This window comes from Galeopterus variegatus, unplaced genomic scaffold (genome assembly GCF_000696425.1).
Source record: "Galeopterus variegatus unplaced genomic scaffold, G_variegatus-3.0.2 Scaffold1175, whole genome shotgun sequence".
Taxonomy (NCBI): domain Eukaryota; kingdom Metazoa; phylum Chordata; class Mammalia; order Dermoptera; family Cynocephalidae; genus Galeopterus; species Galeopterus variegatus.
In genome coordinates this window covers 33,452-48,031 of record NW_007727286.1, presented here as the reverse complement: position 1 = coordinate 48,031, position 14,580 = coordinate 33,452, and the positions used below count along the sequence as shown (strand labels likewise).

Below are 14,580 nucleotides of genomic sequence, written 5' to 3'. Positions count from 1 at the left end.
TGGATGGATGGATGGATGGATGGATGGATGGATGGATGGATGGATGGATGGGTGGATGGGTGGATGGATGAATGGCTGATAGATGGATAGATGATGGATGGATAGATGGAGGGATGGATGGAGGGGCGGGTGGGTGTGTGGGTGGATGGGTGGATGATGGATGAATAGATGAATATCTGCATGTGCTCTCATCGATTAATCTCCCATTGAAATGGTAAACATTTCTCCAGGTAAGCCGACCAATGCAAAGTAGAGGAAGAGCTCTTCTCTATACCAATACTTGTGTTCATAAACCTTCATGTGGCATGTACTTTTTTTGGAAGTGACATTGCTCTGTTGACTCATGTTTAGCTTGCTTTCAACTAAAACCACCAGATCTTACAAATGCTACTCTTAAATATATATCCCTTTATCCTGTTTTTGTACAACTGTTCAATTATTTTCTTGGAACCTGCACAGAATTTTATATTGATCCTTATTAATTTTCAACTTAATCTTTAGCCTATCCTTCCAACCAACACACATTTAGATGAACTAGAATAGGAAATATGCAAATTGTGGGAACATATTAATATATGCACATTAGTATCAGTGATGTCTACAAACTTAAGCAAAATGATAATTGTAAAATAGAGTGCTTAAATAAAGCTACTCTAAAATTTTAGACAGTCCTAATCACTGCTGAGAAAACGACTGCCCTGTCTGAACGCCATGGTTAACCTGGGCTCTAGGATACCATTAAATAGCCATGCATGCAACATTTGCCATAACTACAAGCCAGGCCTTTTCTTTTATTTTTCAAGATGGATGCTCAGGACTCATTCTCTCCTTAACGGATGCTGTAAGTGAGTATCAAAGAGGCCCCCAGGATATCCCAGGTCCGCTTTATGAATAAAAGGGAGCTCCCTGACTTCTTCATAGCACTGGTACTCCTGGCATTAAGAAATTAATGGGGCAACTGGCTGTTGAATGCCCCCTCCCTCTATGACACACAAACTCCACTACAGCAGGGGTTGAATCTGACTTTTTCATCAGGTCTCCTCAGGATCTTGCCTGCACCTATGGCAGGCACTCCAGAAAGCTCAATGAATATTTGCTGAATATAAACATAAATTCCACTAACTGTGTAACACTGGGCAAGTCATTTAACCTCTGCATCCCACTTTGTTCATTTTAAACTAAAGGGGTTGGGCCAGATGATCCCAAAGTTTCCTTTTCTCATATTAATACCCTATATCTCCATCTTGTTGACTCACTGGCTTCCTGTCTCAGTTTTCCCATCTGAGACTGTAAAGCTAGATTGTTCCCAGAATGTGGGCACATTTTAATCACATGAACACCGTGGACCATGGGAAAGATTGGGGCAAAACAATCTTGAGGAATTTATATAACCTATGAGGATTCTGGACTCAAAATAACTACAAAATAAAATAAATATTTAGGCTGCCAAATTATTGTACAATTATTTCAGTATTACATTTTTCCTGAAAAACTGCTAACACAAAAGTACTTTACAATCATAGTTGGAGACCTCTGGTGACAAATCTCTGAGAAATGATATTCAGAAAGTTTTAGAAAATGAAAGGGGGAACCTGGTCAGAAAAAGTAACAGATTGGCTTTTTTTGGAATACAAAGTACCACATCCTGCAACAGAAATGCTTCCCTATATTTTACATGCTCAAAAAAGAGTCAACAGCTAACACTAATATTATTCTACTTGCTAGTTTTGATGGCTGTCCCATCTTATTGCAAGCTTTAACCATAGCTACAGCCTCAAACATTAGCCTTACATGTAAAAGGAAACTTATTTTAGTCCAATTTAAAAGTAGAGCATTTTCATCATCAGCCTCCCCCTCCATTTCCTGTGTTATCAGATGTTAGAGCCAGCAGTCTGTTTGTGAAACTGGCAACTTGGTAGACAAAATATTCATGTATAACCAGCATTATTTTAAATAAGAATCTAGAATAGGTCTAATCTTGTGAAGGTTATGGGAAAGATGCACATATTCAGAAGGCATAAACCCAGAAGAAAAAGTACCAGGGAATTCCCAAAATGACTAAGCCAATTCTACAGGTTTTCTCCAAACTCTACAGATTTCTTCACTTCAATGATTTCCTTTAAAAAAGGACACGCCCAATTTTTTTTCTTTCCTTTTTGTTTTTTTTCGTGACTGGCAACAGATCCCAACCCTCAGTGTCGCGCCCGTACCGGACCGGGACCGGCAACGGGATCGCAACCCTCGGTGTCACACCCGCACCTCGCTCAGCCAGTGAGCGGCCGGTATGTATGTGGGATCCGAACCCTCGGCGGGAGCGCCGCCGCACTCCCACGCGGTGCACCAGGCCGGCCCATGGACATGCCCAATTTAATCTCTGTTACCAACAGACCAAACACACCCCCAGCAGCTAACAATTCCAATTGTCAACTAGCTTCTGTAATGACATACCCGATGCTTTTGTGGGACAGGTTGTCATATCTGGTACATTTTTAAGTATGGACACAGGAAAAATGATGTGCTCTGTAGACCCTGTCTTGCTTTGAATGAACTTGGAAAGTCTTTTTCTGTTCAGAAACACCCTATGTGACCCAAGACAAACCTGCTCCATGGAAATGGCTGAAAATCCAAATGGCACCAGTAGTGTCCCTTAGATCCCCTAAGTAGGATGCTCATGGGAGGGACGTCTTTTTCTCCCACTGGGACATTCAAAATGGGCCCAAGAGTAAGGAAAATGCATAACAACCCATGGATGTACCCACGCATCCAGTAATCTATCCATCCACCTATTATTTACTGGGCACCTACCACACTTTAAACATAGTAAGTGGAGATGAGTACAGTATTGCTTTGTTAAACATAAACATAATGAAACATTTTTTTAAAGTCTCCAAGTGTCTTTTTCTCCATAGAACAGGCAATTTTTATCAATACTGATTTTGTTCATTTCTCTGTGTCTTAGAAAACCAACTGTCCTCTGTTTAAATCTAAATTTTACCAAACTGAATAAAACATGAAAATTTCCACCCAGAAGTCCATATGACAAGCCTACTGTGGTTTCAATAACTTCTCCAATGGACAGATTAAGAGTCATTTTCAGCATTAAATATCCTATTTCCTGGGCCATCTCAGACATACTCTTGGTCATGTGAATGGCTTGTGGAAACTAAATTGAAAGCTGTGAAAACATCCTGTAATAATAGGGAAATTAACAGACTCATTCTGTCATGCACATTTGCCCCCATTTCCCCTTCAACCATTATCTTCCTAGGAACCCACGTGCATAAATCTTCACACAGACCGTAATAAACAGTACATGTAGAATGTTAAATACATACATTCCTTCAATCCTGCACAGACGACAACTTAATGCTTTATTCTCCAAAGACTGAACTTCAGCTAATGTCCATAAATAAAAAGCTATTATTAACATGTCCTTTAAGGTTTTGTTTAAAATTGTGTTATGAAGGATAACTTGTTAACTGTAATAAATACATTATACCTTAATGAGATTGGGAAAAATACCAGATTGAGACTCAGCAATGAAATGCAAGGTATATAAAATCACCCATAGCTGGAATCATGGAATTTTGTAGCTATAAATGTCTGAGAGGTCAACTTGTATTCACCTCCCCCAGCATGTTAAAGAGGACAAAAAGAGATCCAAAGTGGCCAAGTGACTTATCTAAGGTGGCACAACCAGTTAGCGTCAGTCTATGAAAGATATACCCATATTCTCTTACTGCTTGTCATAAAGATTGTAGCAACCTGAGAAGACATCAGTCCAAATTTGACTCTCTACAAGCATAAAAATATGACTCAGAAATAAGTAGCTCTTCCCTCTTTATAGGCATTAGCACAACCGAGTGAGTGACAGCGCAGACATTACAGCAAGAATACAAACCAATACCATGCTACTTCCCCTTACCAGAAAGACAGCCTAATGAGGCCCAGGAAAAAGGCCAGGAGTACGCACAAAGGAACTTAACCCAAAACTCAACCTACTTGGATCAGCTGGGTGCAAGCCTAACACCCTCCTCCATATCCATAAAATCCCTGTGACTCCATCATTTTTCTCTTTTTAAAATTCCTAACTGAAGCTAAAACATGCACACGGAAAAATTAAAACATTGGAGAAACATATAAAATAAAAAGTTCAAAATGTTCTTCATCCACCCAAAGGTAGCCACTACCAAGAGTTTCTTGTGTATCCTTCCAAGAAAAAAGTTATGCATATACCACCATAGATATATTCCTTTTAAAAACATACCTAAATAACATTACACTATACACACTTTTCTATATCTTGGTTTTTTTCCCTTAATAAATCTTGGTAGATTTTACTTATCAGTACAAAGAGAATAACTTGTTTCTTTCTGAAGTCTGTGTGATATTCTGATGCATGGATATAACAATAATCTATTTAACTGGGCCATGACCCAAATGTAACTTTTTGAAGGACAAACAAGCACCCTGGTTTGATTGTGTATTCATGAGGACTGCCAAGAGCTCAGTCTCTCTAGCTCAGATAGTAAACTCATCATTTCAAGGACAGAAACCCTGTTGAGATCAAAGCTAATTTCGTCTCAACTGACACCGTACTCTGGAGCCTGGGAACATAGCTAAACAGGTGACAAAATATAGAAAGGGATAAAGAAGGAAGAAGTGGGGAAGAAAAACAAGAAAAAAGAGATGAATGAAGGAAGGAAAGAAAAAGATAAAGTCGTGGTACACAGCACACCAGCACCTGGCCAATGCTCGTTCAATACTTTTTGAATGACTGACTGAATAGATGAATGAATGAATGAATGAATGAATGAATGAATGAATGAATGAATGAAGAAAACAGGATAGGCATATTTTTAACACTTCGTATATTAAAATATTAACTGTTATATCGCTACAATTCTCTGAAAAGTAAACGTTCTTTTGGAGCTGCACTGTCCAATATGTTAGCCACTGGCCACATGTAGATATTGAACATTTGAAATGTGTGCTGTCTGTAAAATACACACTAGATTTCAAATACAGGGGGAAAAAAAGACATGAAATATCTCAGTAATGTTTATACTGATTATATGTTGAAATGAGAATACTTAAAATATACTGAGTAAAATGAACCATATTATTAAAATTAATTTCACCTGCTTCTTTTTATTTTTTTATCTTACTGAAGCTACTAGGAAAATTTCCATTTCACTCGCAATGTGGCCCACTTTATACATTTTTTGGATAGTGCTCGGTTTAGAATGAAGACACCATTATAGGCGGTGACTGTATCTTTCCCTGTTTTGTCCCAACACCCAGTACATGCCCAGTAAATATCACCAGAGGAAAGGCTGGCTCTGTTATATAGATAAGGCCATAAGACAGGAATCCCTCGTCCTGATCCCAGCTCTAATGGAAAAGCAGCTGTGTGACTTTGGGCAAGTCATTGACTCTGTCTGGGCCTTGTTTTCATCATCTTTAAAATGGAGATAATATTAACATTTAAATGAAATAGTATCTATAAAAGGGTTTTGAAAGGGTCAAACAGATGTCAGGTCCCTCCTGAGTTCTAGTATTCTCTTCTAGTAATAGTCCCAGGAGAAGAAAGATGCAAAAAAATACTGAAACAACAGGGTAAGAAATTAACCAATAAAATTCCCACATCTGATGTTTCCATTCTGACGTATGTTAGAAAACTTAGACAAGACAGGTGCAAACGAGTCTCACACTAGCAGAAACTGCAGCATTCATTACTCCCTCTTCACTGCAGCTCACCAAGCACAGTTGACAAAGGGACTTGCAGATACTTTCTTTGAGGGACCACAGAAAGTCTGATGTGAACGGGCAGGAGAAGGCCATCTCTGGGTGGCTGATGGAGCAGCAGGGATGGCCAAGCTCACTACCCCACCTGGCACTCACAGCTTTGTGGGAAATCTGTCATCCCGGGGACTCTGAGGCCTCAGGGGAAATCTTCCACGGGTACAAAATCTGCTGTGGGCATCAGTCCTCGTTAATTGTTCCAGGCGCAGTTGGCGGTAAGCTGCGCAGTTAGGAGTGTGAACGGTCCCTGGTTCCACGAGGTGGTCAGGGTACTTGGCAGGGGAAATCCAAATGACCTGGTCAGGCTGAAGCTTTTCAGTGACACTGGAAGGATTTCACCATCCCATGAGGCATGTTCCCTAAATCAAAGGTCATTTCAAAAGGGAAGCTATGAAGAAAATGTCCCTCAGCAGAGAGCATTTACAGAGGAGCCCTGAAGAGCCGACTGCAGAGTGAACTACCCCAGAGCAAAGAAAGGGCACCCCCAACAACCCACAGCCACCAGGCAGGAGGATGGCAGAACAGAAAGACTGTAGTCAATTTCCAGAGGTGCAAGGCCAAACTCGGCCCTCAGTCGCTGCCAGGTACCCCAGACGCCCCCAAATCACCCATGACTTACCATCCACGAGGCCACCACACCAAGCAGAGTGCAGCGACTTCCCCTTTGCTGGGAGGGTCTGCCTTCCTTCCCCTCTCTAAGGGCTGCTGCCTGTGACGTGACTGGGCCAGGCTGTATGCCCTTGGGACCACTGCCCTGTGACTTGCCTGCAACAGCTCACAGGCCTGAGCTGTCGCCAGCTCCTCTAATCCGAAAACCAAAGGACCCTACATCGGACGTGCAGCAGAGCCCAAACCTGGCTGTGCAGCAGAACCAACTGCAGAGGCTTTTTGAAATTCATATTCCCAGGACCAATCCCCAGAGATTCCAGTTCAGTAGGTCTGGAAAGGGGAGCAGGCACCCATATTTTAAACGAAGCAGGGCCATGCCAATACTCAGCCTGACTTGGGAATCTGTGGACAACTCAGGGAAGCTTCGTTTTCTCTGATCTTTTCTCTTCCACGAGCCTTCTTCATTCCTTGTCTCAGCATAGAAGAGGAGGGTGGGGAGGGCAGACTTAGAGGAAAAGCAAGGCAAAGCGGAAAGCATTAGAGAGCCCAAAGGCCCTAGATTCCAAAGTGAGATGCCCCGGTCCTTACACAAGTCACTTAGCCTCTCTTAACCTCAGTTTTCTCATTGCAAAATGGCAGTAAAACCATCTAGTCACTGAGAGCTGTAGGGGAATACATACACATGAAATGCCCAATGCATTACACACAGTAAGTACCATAAAAATCATTCATCTTATTATTAACCTGCTCCATGAGGGGATGAAGGGTGCGGGCAGTTTTCCATATGAGCATCTTTGCAAGAGAAATTGCAAATGTAAACAATGAATTGAACCAGGCATAAAGGGAAAAAAAAATAAACTGCAACAACAAAAACTGCAGTGAGGAAGATGATGGATTCAGGTTACAATGGGACAACGGGGAGATGCTCAGAGCAGGGCTGTGACCCTATCTCTAGGGGCTCTACAGAGAGATGATTGGGAAGAAATCAACAGAGATTCACAACGATTTAGGCAGGAACATGCATGAAGATTTATTGCAACGTTATTTATAAAAAGGGAAAATTAGAAAGAACCTACAAGCATTTTTTAATTTTCTTATTAACATTGTGATGAACATCTATTACTTTATTTCAGAAAAAAAAAATGTTCCTTTTTTAAATGTAGGAAAAGTTTCACAATGGAATATTATTCAGCCATAAAAAGAAGGAAATCTTGCCATTCGTGACACTGTAGATGAACCTGGAGGACATTATGCTAAGTGAAATAACCCAGACACAGAAAGACAAATACTATATGATCTCCCTTACATGTGGAACCTAAAAAAGTTGAACTCATAGAAGCAGAGAATAGAATGATGGTTACCAGGGGCTGGGGGAGGGTGAGGGGAGCTTGGGAGATGTTGGTCAAGTGGTTCAACCTTTCAGTTATAAGATCAGTAAGTTCAAGGATCTAATGTACAGCACAGTGACTACAGTTAATAACACAGTACTGTATTGCTTCCTTGAAATTTGCTAAGAGTAGACTTTGTGTTCTCACTACACACACATACACACACACAAAATGGTAACTATGTGTGGTGATAAATGTGTTAATTAATTTGTGGTAATCATTTCACAATGTATATGCATAACAAATCATTTTGTACACCTTGAACATATAAGATCTTTATTTGTCAACTAGACCTCAAAATAAAACTGGAAAATAAGTAAATAAATAAATTTAAGAAAAGATTTCAGAATCCATCTGGTTAGCTAAAAGCATTTTAAAAATCCCTATCGTTTTTCTTCTAAACTACAGTTTAATATTCAGATTAGAGCATTCATATCAACAAGGAAAGGCCAGATATGGACATATTCCTCTTAATTTTTCCCTTGGGAACCAAAGGCAAAAATACATTATAATTTTGGGTACCATCAGAGCTTCTGAAACACAAAGGGCATGGTGAGGAATGGGGGATGCAAGGAGAAAATAATGCAAATGAAGAAGCTGACAAGATCTCCACTGAAATACTAAATAATATTGGGAGAAGTAGACTTAGTGCTTTCCTTCACCTTCAGAACACACACACACACACACACACACACACACACACAAAGAGATGAAAATTTTCGAAATAAGATTCAGTATCACCCACTGAGTCCTTTCCCACACAGTATAACAGGATCTATTTTTGTATTCCAGTGAGATTTGCAGCAAAGAATAGAGCTCCAGTAAAAAGAGGAAATAATTTCTGTGCTGAACCTAGGGTTTCTCACTTCCTTATTTTAAAATAATCATCCATCAAGTCCAAAAAATTCAGAATAATAGTACAGTCTTCTATGCACTGTATTTATCACTGCAGACATTTTGGAATTAAACTGAATTAGCTAAAGAATTCTGGGTAATTTGCCATTTTCTTAGAAAACTTATAATGATATATTACAGTGCTAGGGGCTGGTAGAAGCCTTCCAAATCATCTGGTCCAACCCCATCATTTTACAGATGAAGAACATGGGAAATAAACTGGCTGCTCCAACACACTAAAAAACATCTGCTCAATTTTAAGGTGGCTGACAAATTTGGAGAGGGGGGATGGGAAATAAAATAAAACTTCCAAATCCTCTTTTAGTGGAATAGTAATTATGATCAAGGGACCTATTAAGTGAAGAAAGAGTGGGGATCATGATCACAGTAGTACCCCCATCCCAATGTCAGGACCACTTACATCTGGAAAACGGAGAGATTAAAACCTGCAGGAGCAAGCACATGAATCTATGAGTAGGGAGGGGCACAGGAAGAGAACTTAGGAACTCTACCTTGATGGCACAAGCACCAAACACTGGCCTAACTTTATACCTAAACCGATGGGTGTCCCAGAGCGGCCCTAGTGTGATGGTGTCCCCACTTCTAGAAAAGCAGAGACCGAAAAAATGGCCAGCCACAACAGAAGTACACAACCAGTGGCCTGACAAAGGAGACGGGGCTTAGACCCTTGCTTGCCACTCAGGAGTCCCTGTGCCAGCAGCATCAGCATCACCAGTGAGCTTTTAATAAGCTCACTGTAGAATCTTAGGCCCCACCCAGACCTACAGAGTCTGCATATTGACAAGATCCCCAGGTCCTTCTGTGCACATTAAAGTTTAAGAAGCATGTGTTTAGATAACGCAGCAGCAAAAGGAAGTGTGATTAACTACCCGTAGTCACTTTAATCTAAGTTTCAGATTTAATACCTTATATTTAATACCTTCTCTATTACCACCTCTAATCTTCAAAGCTTTCAATCTTTAAGCCTTATTTTAAACTTTTTAAGTGGCCTAAACTTTAGCCTAAATTTTAAACGGTTTCAGTGAATATCTCATTAAATAATCCTTTTTTTTTCCAAAAAGTACCTTGAGGTTAAGGAAAAAATATATATTTAAATATGCTTGGAGCTTTACCATTTCAAACAGCTACATAGATTATGAATTGAGGTCTTTTTTTCCTGCTATTTACTGCTGGGGTCATAGTAGGAACATGACCAATATTTATTCATTTGGAAGCTGGAAACCCCACAGAGAGCTGGTGAAGGAAGAAAACCAATTCAGAATAGAAATGTGTTCCTGGTGAAAAGAAGGACTTCATGTAAGGGAATTTTATGGTTAAAAGGCTGTAAAGGTCACATGTTCCACCTATGGAGCTCAGTCCCTTTATGACACACCCCCAGTACACGCTCTCATACTCGCAGTGACGTGGAACTCATCAGCTCCAAAGGCAACCTATTCCATCCTTACACAGCTCTAACTACTAACAACCTTTTCCTGGAATTTGTCTCCCTGTAGCTTTCAATAACCCTACAATAATCAATAACTCCCTAATTATTTGTCCCTACCATTAGTGCATCCCCATTTTCAATTACCCATTATGTTTCCTAGTGGGATTTTTTTTTAAACACAGTAAGTCAAAGAAACAAGTTTCATGTATTTATTTCTCATGGGACTGGGCAGCTTGTGGTAGTGGGATATACGAAAATTTTACTTTTTGCTTTTATTTTGAGGTGCCTTAGGAAAACCTCATGTGTACAAGAGGAGTATTAAAATAAAGACAAACTATCACAATTTATAGGGAATGTAACTAAGGACGTAATTATATCAGAAATCTAATTAGGGATAGTATTGTCCTTAAACACTGCTTTAGCCCTTAGCTTTCTGGGAGTGAAAGCAGGTATAAAATGGGGCAAAAAGGTGATGCTTCAAAAATGTTTAAGACATTTTAAATCATCTATGACTCACTTCTGGCCTTGGTGAGTCATAGATTATTAGCTGGGAAGTGTCTTAAATCAGGTCTGAGTCCTCCTCTTACAGAGAAGGAAACTGGAATTCAAAGAGGCAAAATGACTTGCCAGTATTGGGTATCTGGTGAGAAGCAAAGCCAGTTAATAGAGTGTCCCCACACCTGTTCAGTGCTCTTTTTGCAACAATGCCAAATTCTGAGTGTCAGGTTTGTTAAGAAAGTTTGTCCAGCATAAAAATTAGAGACATGGAACTGCATACTGGGCCAACTAAGGGCAATGGCTATGGGACACCCAAAAAGCAAACCCAAGCCATCCTGGCACAGACAGATGCCTCAACTCTCACATCACAAGCCTAATAGCAGATTTTAAAAAGTTATATTGGGGCTATAAGCCTTCTTTCTTCCTCTTCTCTTTCCTATAATTCCATTTGTCCTTATATTCATTGGTTGTGGACTGCAGAGATTTCACACTAAACAGTTTCTTTCAATCTACCATTAAAATAATCCTCTTTCTGATGAGAGATTACTTGCTCTCAGAACAGAAACGCCTCTGTGAAATACTTCATTCTTTCTGATACACTCGAAACTAAAGGCTCATAAGCATACTGAGCCAGAGTCCTCAGTAAAAAGTGAAATATTAGAGATCAATTTATCCAGGCACCTAATCATTGGATATAACCAAACAATATTAAAAGAATCTTGCTGATCATCTATTACAAAAATAACAATACTGTAATATCTTAAAGAACAATCTGTTAGAGCATGCAGTGTTAGGGGCCGATACATCCATGCAGCTCTGAATGACTGCTTGAGGGTCACAGTGGCCCGCGCAGGAAATCATAATTGATTGCTGCAGTGACATAAACTCATCTGCAGAAACAACCAATTATGTCTCAGTTCTTTGTAAGTTTGGGAAGATCACAACCCTCTCAAAGCAATGAAGCGCAACCATACAAAATACGAATTACGTGCTTTTTTCATCGTTGTGTCCTTCTAAAGTAAAGATAAGCAAACCCTAGAAAAATTACTAGTCCACGTCCCAGGCATTTCAAGTGAGTCATCTTTTACATTAACACCAGATATTTATACTACAAAATGAACAGGGATCTCACTATGTTAAGAGATCTGGTCATATTTACAGGTTTAGAGCAGCCTCTTCTTGGGATAAAGCACCTAGGAAGCTACATTCCCTTTGTAAGGTCACTGAGAATTATTAAATTCTTGATTCAGTTTATCTGATGGGATGGGGTGGACAAACCAAATTAATGTCCAAGTCACAGCAGGGATAACTGAGGCACAGCCAAATCAGGCCCATAATTTTCCAGGCTTCCTTACTGGCATCAGGTATATAAGATCTCAAATGGCAAGAGAACAGAAGGTAAACTCACAGCCCACTCACAGCACCACAGTGAAGCAAAAATAGAAAACAAAAACCGGAAGAAAAGCTGTGACATGTGTCCATCCCAGAGTATGTCTTCCGTTACTGTTACTCAGAGTGTATGTCACACTTCCTGGAGCCATCAAAGTCACTAGCCCCGGTAGAGAGGATCAGGGTTTTCCCCCTTTAAAAGGAGAAACGGGGCAAAAGACAGAAGCTAGGCTGGCAGGAAATAAAGAAGAGGGCTGTTTCTCTAAAATCACATTATCCAAAAGTGACGCCTTTCGGACTGGCCCAGTGGCACACTGCTACAGTGCGCCGCTTGGGAGCGCAGCGGTGCTCCCGCCAAGGGTTCGGATCCCACATACAGACCAGTTCCCGCTCACTGGCTGAGTGAGGTGCGGGTGCAACACTGAGGGTTGCGATCCCGTTGCAGGTCCCGGTCCGGTACGGGCGCGACACTGAGGGTTGCGATCCGTTGCCGGACACGAAAAAAAAGACAAAAAGGAAAAAAAAAACAAAAAAACAAAAAAAAACAAAAGTGACGCCTTTCCAACAAAAACGTTAAAGTCACATGATATAAAATGGAAGTGGCAAGCAAGCAGGAGAAAACAAAAAAAACCAAAAGTGATGCCTTTCCAACAAAAACGTTAAAGTCACATGATATAAAATGGAAGTGGCAAGCAAGCAGGAGGTGGCAGTGGTGTTCCTATAGCCCCGCAAACTAAATCTCAGCCTCCCACCTCCACTGCTTTCTAGGCTGGAGCTTGTGTCCTGAGTCTTCCAAGGCATAGAAATTTTTAGAAAGAAGGCTTTTGCCCCGGCACAGACCACAAGAGTTAGTGTCGTCTTCTTCTGCAGTCCAGGAGACCTAGCCTCTCCCTATCTCACGCCAGAAATAGTTTGCTCTAAACCAATAAATATCACCAGGTCTCCTAACATAGTGAGATCCCTGTTCATTTTGTAACATAAATGACTGGCATTAATGTAAAATATGTCTCACCTGAAATGCCTGGGACCTTCATCATTTTTCTAGGGCTTGCTTATCTTTACTTCAGAAGAAATACTTACCTTCAGAAATGGCCTTCCTCACAGCTGCCACATACGTCTCGGGCTCGTCATCACAGGTGAGCTCCTGCCAGTGGGCCCAGTCTGGAAAGAAGCGCAGGAACTCCTTGCCGCCCCGCACCCCGCAGAGCAGCCGCACCACGCGGTGCGGTGGGTGGAAGGCTCTCTGCAGCAGGGGCAGCAGGGCCGGCCGGTAGAAGTGCTGCACCAGCTCCTCGGACAGCAGCACCACCACGCAGCGGGCACTGAGGGACAGGCTCAGGTCGTTGGCCGAGAAGGAGGCCTCGGGGCCCAGCCTGTGAGTCAGCATCTTCTGGCTGCGGACCTGCCGACTGGACAGGAAAAGGTCCTGCAGGTACTGGCACCATTCCTCGGCATCCGGGCTGTAGACGATGAGGATGTCGCATCTTCCGAGCACCCCTGGATAAGAAGGAGGCACGGAAGCATGTTAACACACCTGCTCCTTCTAGATGGTTCCCCAGACCCATAAGATATACCATCCAGACGAGAGGTCTGGCACCAACCACCCTTCCCGGTCTGCCTCCAGCATACCTGTCTAACCTCTTCCCCCACTTACAGTCTGTGTTCCAAACATACCAGATTCCCTGTCTTTGCCCATTCATATCATGCTGTTTTAATCCTTGCAGAAGCTATTGCTTCTGTGTGGCATGCTCTTCCCCCTACAGCCGATGCAGTATGGGATCATTACAATAACAATAACAATAATAATAGCAACGGTAAGCATTTCTATAGAGCTTACAATGTTCCAGGCACTTTTCTGAGCACATTGCCTAGTAAACTCATTTAATCTTCACAGTAACCTTATAAGGTAGGTACTACTATTAGCCCATTTTAAAGATGAGAAAACTGAGTTGTGGCAGGTTAAGTAACTCGCTCAAGATTCACAGCAGCAGAGTCAGAACTTGAACTGACTGATTGGACCCCAGAACCTGGTTCTTTCCCAAATACAGTGGTTATGAGCCCAGGTCTGCGATCAGATGGTCAGAGTTAGAACCTTGGCTCTGTGGTATATTAGCTGTGTAACCTTGGGTAAGTTACTCAAGTCCTCTAAAACTCAGTTTACTCATCTGTAAAAGGAAATAAATGACAATATTGATTTGTGTTTCATAAGAATTAAACTTGATATTTTATGTAAAGTGCTGAGCATAGTGCTTGGCATGTAGAAAATCCTCAATAACTGGTAGCCAATGTCACTATCCTCACACTAATACAAACAACACATTGATGGAAATGGTAATTGTAGTTGAATTACTGCTTTGACCTACACAATATTATTTGTAAGGTGTCCTTCACCACACCTGGTCCATGATATAGGGTTTCTTTTTCATCTAATAAAGCACAGATGCCAGAAACAGAGTCAAAAAGGGATTTGGGGGATCACTGGGCCCAAACTCCTCACTTATAGATAAAAGAAACTCTTTCTCTGGGAAGATTAAGAGACGTGCTCACACG

General features: G+C 41.3%; 1 protein-coding gene across 1 annotated transcript in view; it reads right to left on the bottom strand.

The window, feature by feature from the left end:
• PIK3AP1 (phosphoinositide-3-kinase adaptor protein 1) overlaps positions 1-13,527 on the bottom strand; it is a gene marked incomplete at its 5' end in the record, with an annotated part of 114,354 nt that extends 100,827 nt beyond the window's left edge. Inside the window, one exon of the mRNA XM_008575364.1 lies at positions 13,111-13,527. Within this exon, the coding sequence (XP_008573586.1) occupies positions 13,111-13,527 (417 nt within the window). The remainder of the gene's footprint in view (positions 1-13,110) is intronic.
• Positions 13,528-14,580: the final 1,053 nt, after the last annotated feature.